This window comes from Odocoileus virginianus, chromosome 10 (genome assembly GCF_023699985.2).
Source record: "Odocoileus virginianus isolate 20LAN1187 ecotype Illinois chromosome 10, Ovbor_1.2, whole genome shotgun sequence".
Lineage (NCBI taxonomy): Eukaryota > Metazoa > Chordata > Mammalia > Artiodactyla > Cervidae > Odocoileus > Odocoileus virginianus.
This window is the reverse complement of record NC_069683.1, coordinates 51,386,992-51,413,389: the sequence shown is the minus strand read 5'-3', so window position 1 is coordinate 51,413,389 and position 26,398 is coordinate 51,386,992. Positions and strand designations below refer to the sequence as shown.

The following is a 26,398-nucleotide window of genomic DNA, read 5'->3' as shown; positions in this document are numbered from 1 at the left end:
TCCTCAACTAAATGTGTCTCCTTTATCATTCTCCATGTACAAAAGGTTATAGCCCTCAAATCTTAGCTCCTAAAAGAAATTTTACTCAATTCTGCGCTCTGGCAGCAATGTCTCCTTCCTTTGAGTACAATGAAGTATGTATATTTTTCATGCACGTAGTTGAATATTAAAATGACACTTGCTGTGCTGTTGTTCAGTCACCAAGTCGTGTCCAACTCTTTGCGACACCATGAACTGCAGCCCACCAGGCTCCTCTGTCCGTGGAATTTTCCAGGCAAGAACACTGGAGTGGGTTGCCATTTCCTTCTCCAGGGGATCTTACCAACCCAGGGACTGAACCTCAATCTCCTGCATGGCAGGCAGATTCTTTACCACTGAGTCATCTCGCAAGCCATATCTCATACCCTAATGTATTAATAGCTACGTGAGGGCCTTCCCTGGTGATCCAGTGGTTAAGACCTCACCTTCCAATGCAGGGGGTGCCAGTTCAATTCCTGGGGGAGCTAAGATCCACGTGCCTCATGGCCAAAAAAGACATAAAACAGAAGCAATATTGTAGAAAATTCAATAAAGATTTTAAATATAACCTGTATCAATAATAATAATAAAAGAAACACTATTTAAAAATAGCTACTGGAGGGAAGGGTTTTCTAACTCATGATTCTATTTACCACAATATTCAGGACAGTATATCTTACTTGGGGCTTCCCAGGTGGCTCAGTGATAAAGAGCCTGCCTGCCAATGCAGGAGACATAAGAGATGCCAGTTCAGTCCCTGGGTCGGGAAGATCCCCTGGAGGAGGGCATGGCAACCCACTCTAGTATTCTTGCCTGGAGAATCCCATGGACAGAGGAGCCTGGTGGGCTACAGTCCATAGGGTTGCAAAGAGTTGGAAATGACTGAAATAACTTCACACGCGCGCACGCGCGCACACACACACACACACACATCTTCCTTCAAAGCTAGCTATGTAGATATTTGCCTAATCAGTTAATTAGAATATGTGAATTCAATTCTAGAATCATCTTTATGAGTGACTTAGTCTAATATGCCTTGCAAATGTCTATATTACATTCAGGTGGGCTGATCCTAAGGTTCGTTCCAGAGGCATGACTGATTTGAAGAACTTGATGAAAATCGCTCAGAGATTCTGCTCAGACAAGGACATTCCCAATGTGAATAGATAACTTGCTGGATGCATCTGCCAGCAGCTAAACTGCTGGCAACTTTTGTTTAGAGTGAAGAGCTTTCAGCTCAGCTTTCATCACTGCACCTCGCTTCCATTATAATGTTTTGCCTCCTGTTTTATTTACATGAAAGACTACAGTCTCATCTTAGAATTTCTGGGTATTATGAGTACCTTAGGGAAATCTGATTATAGAGATAATCTACTCAACAGTGAAGAGTTTCCATTTGTTTCTATTGAGTTTTGTCAATTCCGAATCACAGATACCTTTGTATTCCAGTCCATTGACTAGAGCCTCCCAGCCAGACGTTGAGGCATCTGTTTCTATAGTCTTCAGAACTGGGAAAGATAAATAAGAATGTGCGGGAATTATCTGTATATTTGCTAACCACCAATTTAGATCTAAATAGACTCCCTCTGTTAGGAAGACTAATGAATTCCAATTCTCTGAAATATCCTTTGCTTTTAACAAGCAGGATGGAAGGTATCTAAAGAAAAAAAAGAGAGAGATACACAGAGGGAAAAGCTGTGAATAATCCCACCAGAGAACCAATTATGTTCACCAGCTGGCATTGAGAAACTTGTTTCTTTTGACAAAAAAAAAAAAAAGACTTCAGTTTTAGCCTCAAACTTCTTTTTGACATTGTGTTTTTTAGGGCTGAATAACCAATCCTCCCAGACACCCCCTCCAAGATGTCAGGGAAATAATCATTAACACTATTATTATGTGTAACATGACAAAGGGCTGGGCAGGAAGAGAAAAACAAGCAAAAACATCAACGTGGCAGTTAATAAGAACCAAACTGGATACAATGACAGTGGGAAGGAAACATTAGGATGTAGAGACCTTCCTCTCCAGCCGCATGACTGAGTCAACAAGATACACAGTGGTGAAGAAACTGGTCCGGACACTCCATAGATGTAAAAGTGTATTTGTTAGGACAGAGTAGTGAAAAGCTGTATTACTTGGTAATGGAAACTACATCTCGGACTTTTTCTCCCTATGACGAGGGGACCCTAGTTGATTGGAACTAAGCCTATATGCTCTCAGACGCTCAGTCACGTCCAGCTCTTTGAAACCCCCTCAGCAAGAATACTGGAGTGGGTTGCCATTTTTCTCCTGCAGGGGATCTTCCCGACCCAGGGATCAAACCAGTGTCTCCTGCATCGGCAGGTGGATTCTTTACCACTAAGCCACCTGGGAAGCAACTAAGTCTAGAAGTGAGTCTGTTTGTGCCTTAGTGGGTGAGACATGATCTATTTCAGGCTGTCTCAGCCAGTGGAACTTGGAAGAAAGAGGTGTCACCCCACCGGGGGTTCTCACTAGAGGCCTTATTTTTTTAAGTCTTTACTGAATTTGTTTCAATGTTGCTTCTGTTTTATATTTTGGTTCTTTGGCCACAGGTAAGCTCCCTGCCCTGAGCCCCACAGAGCTGATATTGGCGGGGAGTCCCCTCTGTCCCTCTTCCAAGCTGTTTCTTGGGGAAATACTGTGAATTCAGTGTTTTCACTTTGTACCATCAGTCCTCCATATCTTTGGAGATTGCAGATATTTGCGGATTGAACCAACTCTGCATTGAAAATATTTTTATTTATTTATTTATTTAGGCATGCCTAGCAGCTTGTGGATCTTAGCTCCCTGACAGGGATTGAACGTGGGTCCTCCGAAGTGAAAGCATGGAGTCCTAACTATTAGACCAAAAATATATAAATTTTTTAAATTCCAGAAAGTTCCAACAAGTAAAACTTGAATTTGCCTGCCAAGCGCTGACAACTATTTACATGGCATTTATACTGTATTGGGTAATTTTGAGTATTCTAGAGATGATTTGGTCTTCCAGGTAGTGCTAGTGGTAAAGAACCCACTGCCAATGCAGGAGACACAAGAGATGTGGGTTCAATCCCTGGGTTGAGAAGATCCCCTGGAGGAGGGCATGGCAACCCACACCAGTATTCTCACCTGGAGAATCTCATGGACAGAGGAACCTGGCGGGCTACAGTCCATGGGGTCGCAAAGAGTCAGACACAACCAAAGTAAATAAGCACATGACAGCACAGAGATGATTTAAAGAATACAGGAGAATGTGTGTAGGTTATATGCAAATACTTCTCCATTTTATACATAAGGAAGTTGAGTATCTGTAGATTTTGGTAACCAAGAAGGTTTTGGAGCCTCTGGAGCCAATCCCCCATGGATACTGAGGGGCAACTGTATACCATCTTAAAACCTGCCTTTCCCAAGTATCTGTTTGAAGTTCATAAAAATCTGTAGAGCAAGTTCACTCAGGCTAGCCTTTGTTGAACAACTATAACACGGTTATTCTATCTGTGAACCATCCTTTTTTTCTCAAGGTACCTAGAAATATTTATGCAATAACAACTTGCTTTCTTGATTGCAGAAAGGGGGAACTTTAAAAGTTTATTGTTTCTCTTTCAAACTATGCCACCCCCCTGTGTACGCCTGTACAGTACTGAGTACTGCACAATTCCAGGTGGACCCCCTCCAAAGAGCAAATATCAATAGCACCCCCCTAGCCCCACCCAGCCCGGATTGAGGACAGTGGTAGTATTGACCCTATGCACAAACATCATATATTTTTGATGTGGTTGGATAATTCACTGGATAATTAATGTATCTTGTTCTAGGGAAGAAAATGGACCTGTTATTTGCTTTCATGTCATAACTCCCCAGCTCCATTGTTTTACTGAAATTGGTATTATACTTAATATTACAGAAGTACAGAGGTTACTTAAATGACTCTTTACCTTTGAACCAAAATCAGCAGGAGGAGCATTTCACATTTTATTTTACATATTTTCATCTTGGATTTTCCATATCTCTATTCTCTTTAAATGATGCAACTTCTAATGATGGATTATGAAAGTGAAAATGTTGCTCAGTTGTGTCCAATCCTTTGCGACCCCATGGACTATACAGTTCATAGAATTCTCCAGCAGAATACTGGAGTGGGTAGCCTTTCCCTTCTCCAAGGGATCTTCCCAACCCAGGGATCAAACCCAGGTCTCCTGCATTGCAGGCAACTTCTTTCCCAGCACAAAGGAAGTCCAAGAATACTGGAGTGGGTACCCTATCCTGTCTCCAGGGGATCTACCTGACCCAGGAATCAAATTGGGGTCTCCTGCATTGCAGGCAGTTTCTTTACCAACTGAGCTATCAGGGAAGCCCATGGGAAGAAATGGATTATCTGTAGTCTGTATCAGCCTTCTCACTTATACATTCCCTGGAAATGTTTTCAAAAATGGTTTCCTTTTTCTCTATTAATACCTTTTTTTAAATGGCAGCTCTATTGATGTATAACCCAACTACAAAATTCATCTATTTAAAGTATACAATTCAGTGGTTTTAGTATATTCACAGAGTTGTGCAACCATCACCACTATCTAATTTCAGAGCATTTTATCACTTCAAAAGGAGCCTTCATACCATTAGCAGTCACATCCTGCATCCCATCCCCACCAGCCCTAGGCAAACACTAATCTAATTTTTGCCTCTATAGATCTGCCTATTCTAGATATTTCATATAAATGGTATCTTACAATAAATGGCCTCTTGTGACTGAATTCTTTCATTTAGCATAATATCTTCAAGGTTCATCTATATCATAGCATATATCATGGCATATATCATATTTCATTACTTTCTTTAGTGCTGGAAAATATTCTGTTGGATGGACATATGCTAATTTTGTTTACCCGTTCATCAGCTGATGGACGTTGGCTTATTTTTACTTTTTAACTGCTGTGAACATTCCTGTATTGGTTTGCTTTCTTTTTTTTTCTGTACAGGTTTATTTGAGTGTATGGACTTGTTTTCAAGTCTCTTGATTGTTCACTTCTAGGAGTGGAATTCCTAGGTCATATGGTAACTCTATATTTAACATTTTAAGGAACTACCATACTGTTTTGCACAGTGGCTGCACAATTTTAAAATCCCACTAACAATGTATGAGGGCTCCAATTTTCACCATTCTTCCTAACAGTTGTTATTGTAATTTTATTCATCCTAGTGGGGTAGAGTGGTATCTCATTGTGGTTTTGATTTGCATTTCCCTAATAAGTAATGATGTTGAGCATCTTTTCAAGTGCTAATTGGCCACATTTGTATATCTCTTTTGGAGAAATATCTGTTCAGGTCCTTTGCTCATTTTTTTTTTTAATTTGTATTGGACTATAGTTGATTTACAATATTGTATTAGTTTCAGGTATATAGCAAAATGATTCAGCTATACATATACATACCTATTCTTTTTCAGATTCTTTTTCCATTTAGGTTATTACAGAATATTGAGTAGTCATTAAAACAATTTTTTTTGGCTGCACAGCATGTGGGATCGTAGTTCCCTGATCATTCAAACCCATACCTCCTGCATTGGAAGTTCAGAGTCTTAATCACTAGACTGCTAGCGAAGTCCCTAAAGTATTTTTGCTGTGGTAAAATATAATATAAAATTTACCATCTTAACCATTTTTTTAAGTGTACAGTTCAATGGCATTAAGTACATGCTCATTGTTGTGCAATTATCACCACTGTCCATCTCCAGCACTCTTCATCTTCCAAAATTGAAACTCTATACCCATTAAACACTGACTCCCAATTTCCCAGACCTGGCAACCATTATTCTACTCTCTATCTCTCTGAATTTGACTGGTTTAAGTACCTAGACTTAGTGCATAGTGGAATCACCTTGTCCTTCTGTGACTGGCTTACTTTGTGACTTAGCATAAAGTTTCATCCATATTGTAGCATGTGTCAGAACTTCCTTTCTTTTAAAGACTGAGTAATATTGCATTGTATATATACACCACATTTTGGTCATCCATTCCTCTATTGATGGATACTTGGGTTGCTTCCACCCCTTAGCTACTGTGAATAATGCTGCTGTGAGCATGGGTGTACAAATGTCCGAGTCCTTGTTTTCAGTTCTCTTGGGTAAATGCCAAGGAGTGGAATTGCTGGACCATGTAGTAGTTCTATTTTTAAGTTTTTAGGAACAGTCACACTGTTTTCCATAGCAGCTGCACCATTTTACATTCCCAACAATAGTGCACAAAAATTCCAATTATCCTCACCAATGCTTATTTTCTGCTTAAAAAAAAAAGTAGCCATCCTAATGAGAGTGAAATGGTATTTCATTATGGGTTTTGATTTGTATTTCCCTAGTGATTAGAGATTATATAAGCCAGCTCTGACTCTGACTGCCATAACAAATAGTGTAGACATGGTGACTGAAACAACAGAAATTTATTTCCTACAGTTCTGGATTCTGGGAAGTTCAAGATCAAAGTTCTGGCCAATTTGGTTCCTAATAAGAGCTGTCTTTCCAGTTTGCAGTTGGCTGCCTTCTCACTGTGTCTTCATATGGAGGAGAGAGAGAGATCATTCTCTCTTCCTCTTTTTCTAAGGCCACCAATACTATTGGAAGAGGGCCCACCCTTGCAACCTCATTTTACCTTAGTTATCTCCTAAAAGTCCTATCTTCAAATACAGCCACATATGAATTTTGGAAGAACACAGTTTGGTCCATAGCCATGATGCTGAGCATATTTTCATGTGTTTATTAGCATTTGAATATCTACTTTGGACAAATGTCTGTTCAAGTCTTTTGTCCATTCTTAAATAAGGATTTTGGTTTTGAGTTGTAAAAGCTCTTTAATATTTGGGATAACAACCCTTTACCAGATACACAATCCGCAAATATTGTCCCACATTCCATGTGTTGCCTTCTCACTATGTTATGTTCTTTGATGCTTGTTTTAAATTTGGGCTACTTATTTTTTATTGTTGAGTTGTAAGAGTTCTTTATATATTCTAGATACAAACCTCTTACTAGCTATGTTATTTGCAAGTATTTTCTCCTACACTGTGGATTGTCATTGACTTCCTGTCATTTGGCTTTAAAGCACAAAATTTTTAAATTTTGATGAAGTGCCACTTACTTCTTCTTTTGTTGCTTGTGCTTATGGTGTCTTATCTAAGAAATTATTGCTTAATTTAAAGATTTACTCCTATGTTTTGTTGTAAGAGTTTTGTAGTTTTAGCTCTTATGTTTAGGTTCATGATCCATTTTGAGTTAATGTTTGTATGTGGTATGAAATACTCCTTTTCTTTTAATCCCTAAGAACATAGTAACTATAGCATGTTTTTGTTTTTTTACTAGATTCAATATGAAAAAAATTTAATGAAGAGGATTTTTCTTTGTTTTGGGGGGCTTTGCTTTTTTAACTGCTGATTCATTGCAGAATGGGGAATCACATCTATGTATATCATCAAAAATATACCTCACTTGGATTAAGCTCATTCAGGCTGTTTTATAAGCAGAGAAATCCAAACATAAGGTAACAGGAAAGGCTGCCAATGGCGATTGAAATATTAATACTCATTCAGAGATATAGGAATAACATCTTAATTACAGATAAGAGTTTTGTCTCACCTTTTTAGTCCAGAATTGGCTATGACTATATATCATCTTTTAGTCTGATTAATGGCAGAGTAACTATTAAAGTAGGAAAGAGATTAGCAAATCATTTAACATGTCAAGTGCAGTTAAAGTATCGTTTTGTCATAGATAATACAGTAAAGCTTATAGCGATAGGTGTATGTAATAAATAACTGGGAATAGTCAGATTTTAAAGAGTCAAGGTAATGTTTTTAAAGTCAGCATTATTTACTTGGATGCAGTTTTCTTCCTCTGAACTGTCATGCTGTTGAATTGAGCTTTGATTTACTGACTCTATAAGATTTGTTGTGTATTTAATTTTTGCTTTGCAGGACACACAGAATCAAAAATTAAAGACAAGCGTATGGTATCGTGAGGTAAATGATTATTTTTTTCCTTCTATGCATGCTGGACTCCTGAAATTGATCTGCTGAAAAATGTAATTATTTGAAAGAATAGATAATTATCTTTTTTTCCTTTTTTTTGCTGCACCACGTGGCATGTAGGATCTTATTTCCCTGACCAGGGATCGAACTCATGCCCCCTGTAGTGAAAGCTCTAAGTCTTAACCACTGGATTGCCAGGAAAGTCCCAGGAATAGATATTATCTTTCCTTTTATAGTTCCTTACATCTGCAGCAGACCTGATTTATTAGAATCTGAGTAAGATATATGGCTGCTGTTTCTCATTAGGGAAAACATCTTTAGGAGTTGGATGAGAAGTCCTCTCCCCTAACAGATAGTAGCAACAGGCTGATCAATTGAGTTACTCATCCAAATTCCTCTTCAGTTCTTTGATGGGGCTGACATTGCCTCTTTGTGACATTTTCTTTTTGGCTGCAGGTTTGGGATGATGAGTTTTTATCCTGGAACTCCAGCATGTTTGATGAGATTAGGGAGATCTCTCTACCTCTAAGTGCCATCTGGGCCCCTGATATCATCATAAATGAGTAGTAAGTGTGTTGGGGTGTGTTTCTGTGGGTTGTAGACTGCTTAGAATACTCAAGCCAGTTGCTGCTTCCTTTCAGACATTGTTACTACTGTTTGTTTCTCAACTGGAAGAGGAGCTGTATTGTTGGGGGCATTCAGGTTAGCAGTATCAAAACCATGATTGACATCATTTAAGATACAGTGTGTGGGTGCAGCTAAGTCCCTTCAGTCATGTCTGAATCTTTGCAATCCCATGGACTGTAGCCCACCAGACTCCTCTGTCCATGGAATTCTCCATGCAAGAGTACTGGAGTGGGTTGCCATGCCCTCTTCCAGGGTGTCTTCCCAACCCAGAGATTGAACCTACATCTCTTCCATCTCCTGCATTGGCAAGCAGGTTCTTTACCACTAGCGCCACCTGGGAAGCCCTTTAAGATAAAGGTTTGATGGCTAATGCTTGATGCTACCCATTGATTATGTCTGTGTTTTAACAGTAGCAAGTGAGTTGACTCATGAGGCTGTCATTGCTGAACCCACATTTACCAGGTGACTGTCTCATGGAAAATGTGATTCAGTCTTTGCACTTCTGGGCTAGTCTGGGATGATATATGTTCACTACCATCTCATAATCAGTTCTGTTTATGTATTAGAATGATGAAAGTTCACTCTGTAACAACAAGATCTCTTGTATTTCACACAGTGTGGACACTGAAAAATCACCTGACCTTCCCTATGTCTATGTGAACTCATCTGGGACCATTAAACACTCCAAGCCCATCCAGGTGGTCTCTGCATGCAATTTGGAGACATATGCTTTTCCATTTGATGTCCAGAATTGCAGCCTAACCTTCAGTAGCATTCTGCACACAGGTAAGTCATGAGAGGTGTAGTCTGCTAGTGGGCAAACACACTTGTGCTGGGTGGGCGTACAAAGGTGAAATTATGTTATGTAGTCCCTCAGTTGATTTTATTTTTGCATATAACTAACCTTTTATAAATCTAAAATCTTCTTGCAGTTATTTGGCTCCTGCTGCAATTCAGACTAACCACAGTATTGTGCCCAGAGATAGGCCCCTTGCTGCTGTTGGTTTGAAAACACAATATTAGACCTCCAATGCCATTGAGAACATTACAGAATTCTCATTCTATAGACAATGGCGTGCAAACCCTAAGTTCATAGCTGCTTTTTTTTTTCATGACCAGAAAGTTTTTGTTCCTCATCATTACCCCTAATTCAAATCGGTATATTGAACCCCATCTCAGTAAGACTGTCCATATGGGAGCAAGAATAGAAAGGAAGGGTTTGAATTGGGAATTAGAAAAGTGGGTTGTCTTTGGTGCCTTTTTCTATGGGAAATCAACTGTTTCTGTAATTTTCAGTGGAAGATGTAGACCTGGCCTTCCTGAGGAGCACAGAAGACATTACACATGACCAAAAGGCATTTTTGAATGACAGTGAGTGGGAACTTCTTTCTGTGTCCTCGACCTACCGCATCCTGCAGAACAGTGCTGGAGATTTTGCACAGATTCAGTTCAATGTAGGTTCCACCCCTCTTCCTGTCCCTGTTGCCCACTTCTCTGCAGTCTTTCACCTTCCCTATCAGGCTGAGCACTCTCTGCTCTCCTGCATCTTCTCATTCACATCACCTAAGCACAGCTGATTCAGATGGCTCCAGACATCCGTTTGCATCTGAGACCAGAGGTTCAGCCGTAGATCCTGCTGGAGCGAGTCCATACATGAATATAAAGAGGATGGTTTCCAGACACAGAGCCCTGAACCAGTCACTGCAGCAGGAATCCTCAAGCCTTTCAGCACATATAACAGTCTCACTTCTAATTGCTACTGAGAAAGAAAAAGAAACCCACACACAACAGCAACCAAAATTAGGAGAAAAATGTCTCTTCAATATGAATGTCCTATGTGACATTAAGTAAATTATTAATCATTCCAGATGCAAATGCATAAAATTATCATATTATTAACTTAAGTAACTTGAGGGATTAGCTAACCTGTCACCAGCAGGATCCTCAGAGACCACTGGTGGTTTCCAGATCTGAGAAGTACAGCTGCTCAGCAAGGACCTGATAAGAACCCAAACTTCTCAGATGCACCACCAGAAATGCTTCTGTCTGCATTGTTCCTGGGGAAATGCGTCCCCTAGGTGCCTGGAGGGGGCAGCGGGGAGCAGGACAGTGAAGCCCGCTGCTTTACCCCTTCCCTCCCGGCAAACCATCCTGACTTGTGGTCTGCAGCAAGTGTCTGCAGCCAGCAGACTTGTCATTCGTGTTCAACCCTGCTTTTCTGCACAAAGTCAGCTAGTGATGGTGGTAGCTGGAGGATGGGAGGGCCCTTCAGACCAGGTAATCTGATTGAAAGCTACAGACTACAGACAGGTCAGGATTAAGCACAACTGAATTCTCCTAGAAACAAACCTTTTGAGAAAGCAGGAAAAAATTAGACTACACTAAGGTGCTGTGGTTACAATGAATAATTACCTGCTAAGGAGGATGGTGGTGGTGAAAGAAGCAATTATTGAGGGCACAGAAGCCCTCCATTGGTTAAAAGGTGTGGTATGCAGTTTTCTAGTAAAGCACTTGTTAAAACAAGTGTGATTTGAACTTGACTGATGTATAATGCTGGGCACCAGCCTATCCCAGTTCACGCCTTCCTTGTGGTAGGGCTTGAGCCCTTGCCTCTTCTACTTGGTTTTTTAGCAAAGCTTACATTGTGGCTTGTTTGTCCACTTTTTTACCGAGGGAAAGGGAGGGGGGGGAAGAAAGCTTTTTTAATTTCAATGAGTTTCTTGGCTCAGAGTAAACACCTCATTAATTTTAAAGATATCAGCCTGCAAACATTATTAATGCAGCCCGAATAATGGAGAGCATTAAAAGGAAATGTGAGGGAGTAGCACGTGCAAGGTGGAACACAGTCACCTACCAAGCGCTCGGGAGAACACTGCACACACCATTACCTACACCGCACGCAGGAGAAAAACAAAGACGGAGACGGGGCAGGTAAACCAGAGGGTGGGAGTGCGCGCACACACACACTCGCCCCCGCTCTCTCCATAGAGCAGCCACTATTTGTAGTTACATGTCACCCTCTACCCTAAATATCATCTTCTCAACGGTGGTCAAGTTTTTCTGTGTCTAGCTGCATTTTAAATATGATGAACACAGGCATAAAATATTGTTAAAGGGAGGAGAGGCTTCCCTGAATCCCATGGAACAGGTCCGCGTTTCTTTGCTGTCTTCCCTGCCACGCTGCTTCTCCATTCAGGGTTTATGCTGAAGGCCGGCGGAGAGGGCAGTGAACTGATTTCTTGTTCTGGGAGCTTTTCCCAGGGTTCTGTTGCCGTGGGGGCTATGGTAGGTTATTTGGGGGATGGTGAAAGAGGAGAGTGAAAAAGTTGGCTTAAAGCTCAACATTCAGAAAACGAAGATCATGGCATCTGGTCCCATCACTTCATGGCAAATAGATGGGGAAACAGTGGAAATAGTGGGAGACTTTATTTTTTGGGCTCCAAAATCATTGCTGATGGTAATTGCAGCCACGAAATTAAAAGACGCTTACTCTTTGGAAGGAAAGTTATGACCAACCGAGATAGCATATTAAAAAGCAGAGACATTACTTTGTCAACAAGGGTCCGTCTAGTCAAGGCTATGGTTTTTCCAGTGGTCATGTATGGATGTGAGAATTAGACTGTGAAGAAAGCTGAGTGCTGAAGAATTGATGCTTTTGAACTGTGGTGTTGGTGAAAACTCTTGAGAGTCCGTTGGACTGCAAGGAGATCCAACCAGTCCATCCTAAAGGAGATCAGCCCTGGGTGTTCATTGGAAGGACTGATGCTGAAGCTGAAACTCCGATACTTTGACCACCTCATGTGAAGAGTTGACTCATTGGAAAAGACCCTGATGCTGGGAGGGATTGGGGGCAGGAGGAGAAGGGGACGGCAGAGGATGAGATGGCTGGATGGCATCACCGACTCGATGGACATGAGTTTGAGTAAACTCCGGGAGTTGGTGATGGACAGGGAGGCCTGGCGTGCTGCGATTCATGGGGTCTCAAAGAGTCAGACACGACTGAGTGACTGAACTGAACTGAACTTCCTCCCTGGTCCTGGGGAGTAGAATCCTGAGAAGAGTCACAGATCGTGCTTGGTGAGGCAGGGAGCTGGACTCAGGAAGTCCTGCAACTCTGGAAGACAAAGTAGACTGAGTGACTCTCCAGGTCAGTTCCTCACCCTCTGACCTCTCTCAGCCTCCACGGCTCCCCCGTTCCCACTGTGCGCACAGTGATGGCTCATGTTCTCTTACTCCGTGCCAGACATCCAACTCTGAATTGAGCAGTCAAGTCACTCTGGTGTCCTTCAACAACCTTTAGGCAATGATGTGAAATTCAGAGCCCAGTTTCCTGCCCACATTGGACCCACCAGGGTCCTGACAGTAAAAGGCCAGCTTCCTCTTAATCTAATCACCTGCTAGGTCCCCATCTGGGCTGCCCAGCACAGGGTTGGGGACAGATACGGCAAAAGGAGGAACAAAGATATAAATACACGCTCTGCCTGGGCCTGATGTACACGCTGCCGCTGACACTGAATCAAATGCTCTGGGGGCCAGTTGGTTCCTGCTAACGTGCAATCGTATCTGTGGTTCCAGGACATGTGTTGTTGATCAGAGAGCACTGCTGACACCTTGGAGTCAGGCTGCATTCCACAGGGAGCCCAGAGCAGAAGAGGCACATCTGTGTGCAGCCTGGTGCCCGAGCCAGTGGCCACGGGAGGGGAGGCTTCCTTCAATACACTGTTGGAGGCGCTGGTTCCCAGAAACAGAATGAGCATTCAATTTCTGTACGGCAGTGCTTTTTTAAAAAGTAATTTAATTTATTTGTTTATGGCTGTGCTGGGTCTTCGTTGCTGAGTGGATGCTACTCTGGTTGGTGTGCGCTTGGGCTTCTCGTTGCTGTGGCTTCTCTTGTTGTGGAGCACGGGCTCTAGGGTGCTTGGGCTCCCAAAGTTGCAACTCACAGGCTCTAAAGCAGTTTCAATAGTTGTGGTGAATGGGCCTCGTTGCTCTGTAGCATGTGGGATCTCCCCAGACCGGGGATAAAACCTGGGTCTCCTGCATTGGCAGGTGGATTCTTTACCACTGAGCCACCAGGGAAGCCCATGTCTGGCAGTGTTTTGTTTCTTTTTTGTTTTCTAAAGAATGACGGTAGAAGTGTAAGGAGGTAGAAATTGTACCTGAGAACTCTTACTGGATGCAAGGGCTTCCCAAGTGGTGCTAGTGGTAAAGTATCTGTCTGCCAATGCAGGAGACATAAGAGAGGCCAGTTTGACCCCTGAGTCAGGAAGATCCCCCGGAGGAGGACATGGCAACCCACTCCAATATTCTTGGACATAGGACTCTGCAGGCTACAGTTCATGGGGTTGCAAAAAGTTGGACACGACTGAAGTGACTTAGCATGCATGCATTGGATGGAATCTGGCAGACAGCTGTGGGAACTAAAGTGAGCCCCGACCCCAGATATCCTCTCATGAAGTAAATGCTTATGTGAGCAGGAATTGGGGGACCTACAGCGGACTCCTAGAAAAATGAAGAGGGACGTTTGTGAAAGAAATATGCCTTATATATCCTATTTTTCAGATGTAATTTTTCTTTTTAGATTAGAGTAGATTAATTTTGTTGAGATATTGATTGAATGCCACTCATAAACTTGATAGAAGATCCTTCTAAGCTTTACAGGTCACTCCAGAGAGAGAGCAAGAGAAAGAGAGAATTTGGACCCCTAGAAACTCTCCAGGGTCATTTGAGTAATCCGGGAATCATGGACTTTCTGCTAAACCAACTCGATCCATGGTCTAAATCCAAGAAACTCTCACTCTTGCACAAGGATCTTACTTAAATGGCAGCAACTTGCCCGTCCTTTCTGAATTGGGAATGTTGGGAGGGGCTTGGGAGAGGAGGAAAATGGGCTTCTGTATGAAGCGTGAGTCTGGGCGTCAAAATTCCAACTATGTCATAAAGACGGTCATGCAAAATTGAGTACTGGTAGGGTCTACCATCAAGGAGGCAATTAGAGGCTAACCTTGGGGCCTATTCCATCTCCAAGGAGCTCTCCACACACACATTCTGAATTAGATTGATCTCTTTCATTAACATCAATAGGCTCCAAATACCTTTGTGTACTTATTATTACCTGGCTTTAATGGATAATGAAATTGTGGCATAATATTGCTAACACCTGAAGGGTGTCTAATGGAGAACATGGACTGAAACTAAAGTGCTTTTTCTTCCCTTTCTGTGGAATTTAAAGGTACCAGCTCCTTTAGTCCATTAGAAATGATGGGCTCTAGGTAGGGGCAGTTCTGCGGAGAGCGGTGTCTTGCTGAGCTGGTGATGTACCATCCCCCTGGCATACATGGTCACTGCCTCTGACATGACCTGCAGAGAAGTGGCCCCCAGAAGACTGACTTCAAGAGGGGAGCCCCACTTTGGGCTCACTCCACTCTCTCACCCATTGGAACTAAAAGAACCATTATTAGCAGACTCTAATACAACTCGATGCACCTACTTTGAGTTCTTACCCTGTGGCCAAGCTCATTGCTAAGCACCGAGGACACCAGCATGAATAAAACAAGACTCTAGGTTCCTATCACGGGGCTCAAAATCTGCCCAAGGAAACATGACAACGATGACCACAAAACCAAGCCCCGACTCTGTATGAGGCACCATTTAAAAAGTTTGTATATGTAATCCTTACATATCTAGGAGACGGGGACTCCATGTATCCACATTTTTACAAGTGGTTGAATTGGGGTGCAGAGAAGTTAAGCAGCTTAACCAAGGTTAATAGGTGACTCATGGAGCCAGGACTTGACATTGTGTGCCTCATCCTATACGATGCTGACACACAACTAAAGAGAACCAGTATGTTTCAGTCCATTTTGTGGCATTTTCCCACTATGTGTTACTGGTCAAGTCACCTGTATCCATTTTTTAAAAGTTAATTTATTTATGTTATTTATTTGGCTGCACCGGGTCTTAGTTGCAGCATGCAGGATCTTTTAGTTATAGCATGCCAGATCTAGTTTCCTGATCAGGAATCGAACCTGGGCCCCCTGCATTGGGAGCCTGGCCTCTTAGCCACTGGACCAGCAGGGAAGTCCCCCCCTGTATTAGTTTCTTCGGGCTGCCATAACAAAGTACCACTTTAAGACAATAGAGCTTTCTTCTCTCATAGTTCTGGAGGTCAGAAGCCTGTAATCAAGTGTAGGCAGGGTTGGTTCCTTCTGGGCTCTCTGAGGAATAGTCTGCTTCTTGCTTCTCCCTTAACTTTAGGTGGTTGCTAACAATCTTGGCTTCCCTGGGCTTGTAGGATATATCACTCCAATGCCTACCTCCATCTTCACATGCCTGCAAAGGTATTAGCCTTGGTATGTCTCTTCTCTTCTTACAGGGACACCAGTCATATTGGCTTGAGGGCTCACTCTGTTCTGCAAGACCTCATCTTAACTAATTTCATTTGCAATTATCTCATTTCCAAATAAGGTCATATTCTGAGCTTCTGGAAGGACAGGAATTTTAGGGAGCTTTATTCAACCCAGTGGAGCTTCCCAGGAGGCTCAGTGGTAAAGAATCTGCCTGCCAATGCAGGAGACACAGGTTCAATCCCTGGGTTGGGAAGATCCCCTTGAGAAGGAAATGGCAACCCATTATAATATTCTTGCCTGGAAAATCCCATGGACAGAAGAGCCTGCTGGGCTATAGTCCGTGGGGGTCACAAAAGAGGCAGACACAACTAGTGATAAGCAACAACATTCAACCCAGTAGAGTCTGCCACCTTCTGACTCCCACAAATTCATGTCTGTCCCATGTGCAAAATATAGTTACCCTACCCCAATATCCCCAAATGTCTTAACCTATTTCAGTACTGATTCTAAGACCAAAAAGTAGTAAAAGTGTTAGCCACTCAGTTATGTCTGACTTTGTGACCCCATGGAGTGCAGCCCTCCAGTCTTCACTGTTAATGGGATTTCCCAGGCATGAATACTGAGTGGTGCCATTCCTTCTGCCTGGGAATCTTCCTGACCCAGGGATGGACCCGGGTCTCCTGCATCGCACGCAGATTCTTTACAGTCTGAGCCCCCAGGGAAGCCCTCTAAGATGAAAACATCGTCTCAACATAAACTCAGAAAGTCTCAAATGTTATCATCAAAGCAAGCATAGACTCTGGGTATGGTCCATTCTGGGGCAAACTTCTGTCTACAGACCTGTGGAATCTGGTTCCTGATCCCATAAGATGTGGGGTCAGGAGTCAGGGGCAAGAGTGGGGACCTGTCCTGTCAGCAGTTCTAACTCTAGTATTTAGGATTTAGGATTGTGCCTGACCTCTTTTCATGCTCAATTCATGTTTCTTGAACATTGGCACAAAGGGCTTTGAGGATCAAATGAGATCATGAGGACAAAACATTTCTCAAAACTGTGGGATGAAATTAGTTTCTTTAGGCTGCACTGGGCTTGTAGAGAAAATTAGACTAGTCCATAAGTAGTATTGCCCCCAAATCATCCTAAAGAAAAAGGTGGGTCCTTTGTTCTTGAAGAAAAGCAAAACTATAGGTACTGTTTGATCCATCTTAAGAACTGGCTCATCCTTGGTAAAAGGCAGAAGAATGGATGAAGTGGTTTTGGAATGCCTGTCTAAGTTTACGATTTTATGTCAACTTATAACTTATACAATTTTTTTAGTTAGAGAACTTTCGGCTTTATGTCACAGCCCAACTAATTGTCTACCCTTGTACCTACCTGTTTCCTTTCTACTTTCAACTACTCTTGACATCCAGTGAGGAATATCCTCACAATGAGACTGGCTACATAAATTTGTGGGGCCTCATGCAAAGTGGAAATGCAGGGTACCTTGCTTAAAAATTATTGAGGACTTCAAAATGACACCAGGCCAGGCATGGGACCCTTCTAAGTTCAGGACTCCCTCTGACTGCATGAAGCATTCTGCCTCCCAGCCTCTCAGTTCTTGCCACGCCTCTGCCCTGACACCTTGCGGAACATGAGGTTCGGTGAAATTGCACTTTCTTGGGAACCAGGGACCCTAAGGAGCCACACTGCTGCTCTTTGGTTCCAACCCAGGTTTCTGTTCACTCCCAGCATCAGCCTCTGGGTGGAGAGGAATCATCTCAGCATGTGCTATTTACGTGGGAACTTTATTTAAAGAGTACAGCAGCTGATCTCAATTGTACCCAGGATGGTTGGCGAGGCAAAAGTAAACTGCTTTTTAAAAACGGGGGGAAAATCAAGGCTTGGAGATGTTCGACAGCATCCAGAGTCCCTTAAGACAGCACATGGAGTGGAGGGCTCAGGGACTCTGTGGCTCCTTTGACCCTAAGTCTGGGCTCTCTCTGCCTAACCAACATGCCTCCTTGTGCTTCTCTTTGGGGTAGCATTCTTATTCTCTTCATCTCCTTTATGTAACGTCCACCGTGAAGTCTCAGGGGGTCTTCTTGCTTCTACCCTCCAGAGACAGCAGACTCGGTCACCCCCCCATCCCCACAGCCCAGGTGGGGCCCACAACGCAAGACCTCTTGTGGACTCTGGCCCTGAACTCCCTTCTCCCCAACCCACCTACCGCGGCCACGCCCGTCACAGCACGAGAAAGCAAGGGAAGAGATGCAGGGTATTGACAGTTCATGGTTTTTCTTGCTGGCTGCACTTTGGTAAAAATGTATTTTAACCAAATGATGGCAAAACAGTGAGCATCACTCTGGTTTAGATGTTTGCAGGCAATTAAGTTCAATGCGGAAGACCACAGTCAGACTACAATTGGCCAAATGGCCCTGGTCGGCTGAGTTCCACTGAGTCAGGATATGCTTTCAGACCCAAAGGCTGAGGAGCCCTGACTCCCGCCAGCAAGGTGACATCTCATCTCACCCAGCCAGGCTTCTCCCCCACCACCTTCTGCTCAGTCTCCTGTCTATGCAATTCTTTTCCAGGCAGGGAGGCCCAGGTGAGAGAGAAGACCCTGGACTCAGCTCAGAGGTCTGATCAAACTGAGAGGAGGCTGTCTGGGAAAGAGCGCAGAGCTTGGAACCAGAAGGTGCAGGGGCACATCCCACTCACTCAGCTTACTTAAGGGGCTGGACTTTATTTTAAAAAATCTATAGAGTGGGATGCCATATTACCTGCCAACAAACTCACACTGAGTATTAAATAAATCACATCCCATGTGAAAAAGGGTCTAGCACACCTTCTGACATGTAGAAATCATTCAGTTGTTTGGTGAATCAGAGAAATGGGAGGTTTCAGACATTGGTGTGTTTTTTTTTTTTTCTCAAATCTAATGGCACAGGGCCCAGAACATTCATTTGTTTAGTGAACATTTACTGAATGTGTGTGTGTGTGTGTGTGTGTTTTCAGTCCCTGAGTCATGTCCAACTCTGTGACCCCATGGACTATAGCCCGCCAGTCTCCTCTGTCCATTGGGTTCTCCAGCCAAGAATACTGGGGTGGGTTGCCATTTCCTTTAGGGGATCTTCCCAAATCCAGGCTCAAACCCATGTTTCCTGCATTGGCAGGTGATCCTTTATCACTAGCTACTAATCAGTTCATTACAGTTGCTCAGTTGTGTCTGACTCTTTGTGACCCCATGGACTGCAGCACACCAGGCTTCTCTGTCCATCACCAACTCCCAGGGCTTGCTCAAACTCATGTCCATCGTGTCAATGATGCCATCCAACCATCCCATCCTCTGTCATAAAATAGGCATTATTTTTTACTCCATGAGGGATTAAAAATTACCATTCTCACCCTCAAAGAGTCCATAGTCTGATGGGGGAAGCAGCCCTGTCATATCCTGTTTCTCTCCAGGAAGGATGGGAATAGATTTTGTGTTCATTATAGACACGTCTGATGACCATCCCAGAGAAGCTTGGTGTAGGAAAATGGCAGTGGCTCTCACTGTAATTTTATGAGACTTAAATTCCCAGCTATAAGACTTCTCTCACAGCCCAGTGGTTAAGAATCCACCAGCCAATGCAGGAGACACAGGTTTGTTTCCTTGCCTAGGAAGATCCCGCATGCCCCAGGGCAACTGAGCCCCTGCACCACGACCAGTGAGCCTGCGCTCTGGAGCCTGGACGCTGCAACTAATGAATCTCACTCAGCCTAGAACCTGTGCTCCGCAATGAGAGAAGCCAGCGCAATGAGAAGCCCACACACTGCGGCTGGAGCGTAGCCCCCGCTCGCTGCAAGCCTGTGGGCAGCAACGAAAAAAATTAAATTAGCACAGCCAAAAAATTAATTAATTAATTAAAAAAAAAAGAAAAACGATTTCTGGCTACCAGACCTGCTCCGCCAGCTCTCTGCCCAGCCATGCTGCACGCCCTAGTGGATCTCTGCAGTTGCCCCACTTCACAGCTACTTTTGCTCCTGGAGGCTGTACTGTGGCCTGCAGAGATGGGAGCCCTGGTCCCCCTGCCCGCTATTCTGTTTATCTTTCCATTTCTCCCCACCCCAAGGAGCCTCCACCCATGGGCCGTGCTCCTAAGAGGACGCCACAGGTCCACCCAGCTTCCTCTCCCCTCAGGTTCCAACCACATTGCTGGCCCTGGGCCCCTTCAGGCCTACAGGTAGGAGCAGCTCACTCAGTCCCCCAGTCCCTGGGGTATGCCCTCCTCCAGTGATTTCTTTATGTCCCGCCCACACCTTGTCAAGCCCACCTCAACTTTCTTAGTTTCATTGTGCTATTTGTTCCTAGCCAGTCTCTGACACACACACAAGTACTAAAGTGTGTGCGTTCCAAGTAAGAAGAGAGATTAAATCAAAACCAGTGTAACATTTTGCAAAGTGGTTTAAGAAGAAAGATTTTGGGTGTGAGACCTGATTTTTAAAACAGTTTCTCACTCTCCAGCTACGTGAATTTGGACAAGTCAGTTAGTCTTTAGGATCTTCTGTCTCCTGGTTAAAATGGAGGTTATAATACTCAGCCCCCAGAGTTGCTGTGAGGACTAAATAAAACAAATCATATGAAACACTTAGTCCAGTGCCTGGCACACAGCAGGTGCTAAATAAATGATGGCTTCTTCTTATAATTATGAATAATATTATCAATATTAGTTATACAGAAAATCTTAAAGGATTTCTCCCCTATTTTCTAAACCACAAAATAACCTCCTATTTCTAAATGACATAGAGGGATTTCCCTGATGGGCCAGTGGTCAAGAATCTGCCTTGTAATGCAGGGGACACAGGTTCAGTCCCTGGTGGAGGAACTAAGATCCCACATGCCTTGGAGTGACTAAGCTCATGCACCCCAACTACTGAACCCGTGCTCTCCAGAACCAGTGGGCTGCAAATACTGACCATACACACCACAACTAGAGACTTCGTGTGCTACAGTGGAAGATCACGCACGATGTAACGAAGATCACATGTGCTGCAGCTAAGACCTGACACAGCTAAATAAATAAGTTTTTAAAAAATAAAAATAAATTAGGTAGACTTTTCATATTATGTAAAAATGCTGGGACGGCAGTGTTCTTGGCTAGTCCATCGGCTTGGACCCTCTTGTCAACTGACTGCTTGTCCCTGTCCAGGTGGTGATTCGCAGGCATCCTCTGGTCTATGTGGTGAGCCTGCTGATCCCCAGCATCTTCCTGATGCTCGTGGACCTGGGCAGCTTCTACCTCCCGCCCACCTGCCAAGCCAGGATTCTGTTCAAGACCAGTGTGCTGGTGGGCTACACCGTCTTCAGGGTCAACATGTCTGATGAGGTGCCAAGGAGTGCAGGGAGCACCCCTCTGATTGGTGAGCAGCCCCGGGATCACCAGGCCTTTTAAAAAATTATTCATTTATTTTTCACTGTGCTGGACGTTCATTGCTGAGCATGGGCTTTCTTTAGTTGAGGGGAGCAGGGGCTACTCTCTTGCAGAGCACAGGCTCTAGGCTGGTGGGTTCAGTAGCTGCAGCACTGGGCTCAGTTGTCCCATGGCATGTAGGATCATCCCGGATCAGGGATCGAACCCGTGTCTGCTGCGTTGGCAGGTGGGTTCTTAACCACTGGACCACCAGGGAAGTCTGGGCGCCCGTCTGGCATTACTTCTGTCCAAGATCTGATGTTGCCTCTCAGACAGGGAAGCAAGGGGCCCAGAGACTCCTGCTGACCCCACCTCCTCTGTTTCCTTCCCTCAGGGGTCTTCTTCACGGTCTGCATGGCCTTCTTGGTTCTCAGCTTATCCAAGTCCATCCTGCTGGTCAAATTCCTCTATGATGAGCGGTGCAGCCAGCAAGAGCAGACCCTCCTGTGTCTTCGAGGGGACACAGATACCAACCAGCCTCAAATGGATCCTGGGGCCCAGCTTGCTGGGGTAACAGGTTTGTGAGAAGCCTTAAAGTCTCTGTCTCGCTTCATCATTCAGCCCCAGTGCCCACAGGTGGAGCAGTAGGCCATGCATTGCTGTGTGAAAAAATGGAAACATCTGCTTCTTAGCCTCTGTCCTGCATTTTACATCAACTCTCTGGAGACAAGACAGTCTTCTGCTGTCCCCTTAGCTAGTTTTATTTATCAGTTTGGAGCCACTGACCTCAGAATAGCAGAATGCCTGCATACACACATGCACGCACACACACATGTGCAAATAGTTTGTATACATTTGAGTTCTAGTTGCCAAATGTGCAGAAATATACAGGTCATCCCAGTGTTCCCTTTGGCAGCACTTACACTAAAATTGGAGTGATACAAAGGTGAGCATGGCCCCTGGGCAAGGATGACATGCAAAGTCATGAAGTGGTACATATTTTTACTGTGTTCTTTAAAATTATTTATTTTTAAGGGGAATAGTTGCTTTACAATGTTTGTTGGTTTCTGCCATACAACCATGTGAACCAGCCATTAGTATATATATGCCCCCTCCCTCTTAAACCTCCCTCCCACCTCCCACCCCATCCCACCCCTCTAGGTTGTCACAGAGCACCAGGTTGAGCTCCCTGTTATATAGCAACTTCCCATTAACTTTACTGTATTCTTGAAAGTCAACAAGACACTTTATTTCAAAAGTTCTTATCACAAGAACAAAAATATATAACTGTGTGAGGTGATGGGTGTTACCTAGGCTTATCATGATTATCATCTCACAATATATACAAATATTGAATCATTATGTTGTATGCTTGAAACAAATATAATGATACATATCAATTATACCTCAATTTAAAGAAGAACCATTCCTGCCCTAAAGCTCTAAGTCAACGAGGGCTGTCCTACCTCAGAAAAACCTCCCAGAAGGATGTAACCTAGACCCATCACCCTACTTGCCGTGTTCTCCGGGGTTCCTTCAGCACAGGCTTGCCTCCCCTCAGTGGGTAGGGAGAGAACCCCCAATCTTCCGGCCCACTGGCCACTTTTGCCCACAACCTTCCTTGAAGGATAAGGCCATTGGCTTCTATGGGAAGGCAGGGGGAGCCATGGTGCCCCCTGGCTCACCTACGGTGTCTTCCTCTCGTGCAGAGTCCCCCGTCCGTCAAGAGTACCAGGCCCCATCCGGGTTCCTGAAGGAAGTCTGGTCCCAGCTTCGATCCATCAGCAGCTACTTCCAGACCCAGGACCAGGTGGACCAACAGGAGCTTGGGTGGCTGGCCCTCCTGGAGCGCTTTGACCGCCTGCTCTTCCAAAGCTACCTTGCTGTGCTGGGGCTCTATGCCGTCACCCTGTGCTCCCTTTGGGTGTCCTGGAGTGGTTAGTGAAGACCAGGCTTGCTAGTGCCCAACCATGCTCTCCTGGCACTTGGGGAAGGCTGAACATTTTTTCAGGAGATATTGGAAGGAGAGGAACGGTGAGTTAAAAACCTCTCCAGCTTCACTTACCCCAGAACACACATCATCTAATGAGCTATTGAATGACCCAGGAGGAATACGCTCATAATGAAAATGCATAAACAGTGTGAGGTATCCAGGGAAAAGTAAGCCTGCCTTCTTACCCAGTTCACTGCCCAGAAGTGACCACCATTAGCAGCCTCTTTCAGAAAATTTCTAAGCATACACAAACATACGTGTATGTTTAAACTGGTTTTTAAAAGGTGTTAAGAACACACTCCATCTCCCAGTCCTGTCGTGGTTACTTATTCAGTTAGTAATTCAGCGAAACTTGCATTGAGTGGCCATGAAGCCCCAGGCATTATGTTAGGCATACCAGAGAATACAGAACAAGTCAATTTCAGATCATTCTTCACTTGACTTGCTTCCTGAAGAACCTTGTTCCAACCAGAACACAAAGGTCTGTATCCTGGAGCCATGTCTGTCTCCTGGAGCTCTGGTTCCCACCATCCCAGGGGAGTCCATCTCCCCTGTGCCTTCTCAGCAGTGCATTGCTATTGGAAGGGATCCAGACCTAGCACATCTCATAAACACACACCATGCGTGAGGTGCTGAGCTGGGGGAACAAGCTTAATGCATGGCCCTTGGGAGTTTCAAGGAGTTTGTAATCTGCTATCCTTGCATTAGTCTGCTCTGTCATAGCAAAATACCACAGACTTGTGGGGGCTTGCTGCTGCTGCGAAGTCATGTCAGTCATGTCAGACTCTGTGCGACCCCATAGACAGCAACCCACCAGGCTCCCATCCCTGGGATTCTCCAGGCAGGAACACTGGAGTGGGTTGCCATTTCCTTCTCCAGTGCACGAAAGTGAAAGATGAAAGTGAAGTCGCTCAGTCGTGTCTGACTCTTTGCAACCCCACGGACTGTAGCCTACTAGGCTCCTCCGTCTGTGGGATTTCCCAGGCAAGAGTACTGGAGTGGGTTGCCATTGCCTTCTCCATGTGGGGGCTTAAACAGATGGATTTTCTCATACTTCTGGAGGCTAGAAATCCAAGGTTGAGTTGTTGACAGGGTTAGTGTCTTCTGAGGCCCTCTTCCTGGGCTTATAGATGGCTGCCTTCTCCCTGGGTTCTCATATGATCTTTCTTCTGTGTGTGCACATATGTGTCCAACTTTCCTCTTCTTCTAAGGACACTAGTCATATTGGAGTGGCCCACCATAATGAACTCATTTAATCCTAACTACTTCTTTAAAAGCCCTTTTTTCTATATGCATTCCCACTTGTGAGGTGCTGGGAATTAGGATTTCAACACATGGATCTGAGACACAGTTCAGCCCATAACCCTCACTTGACTGCAGAGACTTGCCAGGTCCGTAATCCAGAGGGTATTCTGGCAGGCTAGAGACCCAAGCAAGAACTGCAGTTGGATGAAAGTGAAAGAGGAGAGTGAAAAAGTTGGCTTTAGGCTCAACATTCAGAAAACTAAGATCATGACATCCAGTCCCATCACTTCATGGCAGGTAGATGGGGAAACAGTGGAAACAGTGGCTGACTTTATTTTTCTGGACTCCAAAATCACTGCAGATGGCAATTGCAGCAATGAAATTAGAAGATGCTTACTCCTTGGAAGGAAAGTTATGACCAACCTAGACAGCATTTTAAAAGACAGAGACATTACTTTGCCAACAAAGGTCTGTCTAGTCAAGGCTATGATTTTTCCAGTGGTCATGTATTGATGTGAGAGTTGGACTATAAAGAAAGCTGAGTGCCAAAGAATTGATGCTTTTGAACTGTGGTGTTGGAGAAGACTCTTGCGAGTCCCTTGGACTGAAAGGAGGTCCAACCAGTCCATCCTAAAGGAGATCAGTCCTGGGTATTCATTGGAAGGACTGATGTTGAAGCTGAAACTCCAATACTTTGGCCACCTGATGCGAAGAACTGACTCATTTGAAAAGACCCTGATGCTGGGATAGATTGAAGGCGGGAGGAGAGGGGGACGACAGAGGATGAGATGGTTGGATGGCATCACCGACTCGATGGACATGGGTTTGGGTGGACTCTGGGAGTTGGTGATGGACAGGGAGGCCTGGTGTGCTGTGGTTCATGGGGTCGCAGGGAGTCAGACACAACTGAGTGATTGAACTGAACTGAACTGAATCTCATCCTCCTCTCCTTGGATTTCATGGCCCTGTGTGTGTGTGTGTGTGTGTGTGTGTGTGTGTGTGTGTGTGTGCGCGCGTGTGCACACACACATATGCATCTCTTGCCAGATCAATCACACCCTCTTAGAACAGAAATCTTGTTTTCTATTTCTAATTCATTCCCATCTTGGCCCAGGTCCATACAGAATTTTTTTTTCATGGTAATTCTGCCGTAACTATTGCAGAGATACACACTCTAGCTCACCGCTGATGGTGGACAGATTTCTAGTGTGTTTCCACAAGTCTGAGGGACTGAGTCTGCCAAGGGTCAGACACCCAGGCCTTCAGCATCCCTCTCAGAACAGCCACTAGGAGCTGGTGGATAGAACACAGAGGACTGAGAGACAAGCATGACTCCCAACACTGCTTACAGAGGACTGTGTTTTGCTTGGAACTTTTTCCAGCACTGAAATTGCCTTTAAAAAAAAAATCTGTCCCTCCATCCCCCCGAAGAAAGAGAATTTAAATTCAAACAGCCTTTACCTGCCTCCTCCCTCTCTCATTACCTCCCAGTTAGTGCTCAACGCCAATTGTCCATGAAATTCCACTGCTGCTGTTAATGAAATGAGGAGCAGAAGAAGTTTGTGAACAGGAAGTGTCCATGCAAACCTCCACCTGTTTCTCTCCTGGATTCCTACTTCCTGTTCCTGGCCTCCTCTGCCTTGACCTGCTCAGTTAGCCTCTAAATTGATCCCTAATTTCTCTTCACTTCCTTGGTTATTAGAGGAGGCAAAGGCTTGCAGTAAGTCCCCACTATGGGGTCTCCATCCTTTCCACCTCTGTCTTGGAGAAAGCAGCTGAC

The 26,398-nt window shown here is 44.3% G+C and overlaps 1 protein-coding gene and 1 non-coding gene across 2 annotated transcripts in view; both read left to right on the top strand.

Moving 5' to 3' along the window:
• The window catches only part of HTR3B (5-hydroxytryptamine receptor 3B), a 45,614-nt gene extending 20,135 nt beyond the window's left edge, over nt 1-25,479 (top strand). Inside the window, exons 3-9 of the mRNA XM_070472876.1 lie at nt 7,978-8,022; nt 8,488-8,597; nt 9,275-9,444; nt 9,955-10,112; nt 21,180-21,390; nt 21,775-21,957; nt 23,090-25,479. Coding sequence (XP_070328977.1) covers nt 7,978-8,022; nt 8,488-8,597; nt 9,275-9,444; nt 9,955-10,112; nt 21,180-21,390; nt 21,775-21,957; nt 23,090-23,322 — 1,110 coding nt within the window. The 3' untranslated portion in view covers nt 23,323-25,479. The remainder of the gene's footprint in view (nt 1-7,977; nt 8,023-8,487; nt 8,598-9,274; nt 9,445-9,954; nt 10,113-21,179; nt 21,391-21,774; nt 21,958-23,089) is intronic.
• On the top strand, nt 22,281-22,384 carry LOC139037239 (U6 spliceosomal RNA). Its single transcript, XR_011490074.1, has one exon. It is a non-coding gene; the product is annotated as a U6 spliceosomal RNA (small nuclear RNA).
• Nucleotides 25,480-26,398: the final 919 nt, after the last annotated feature.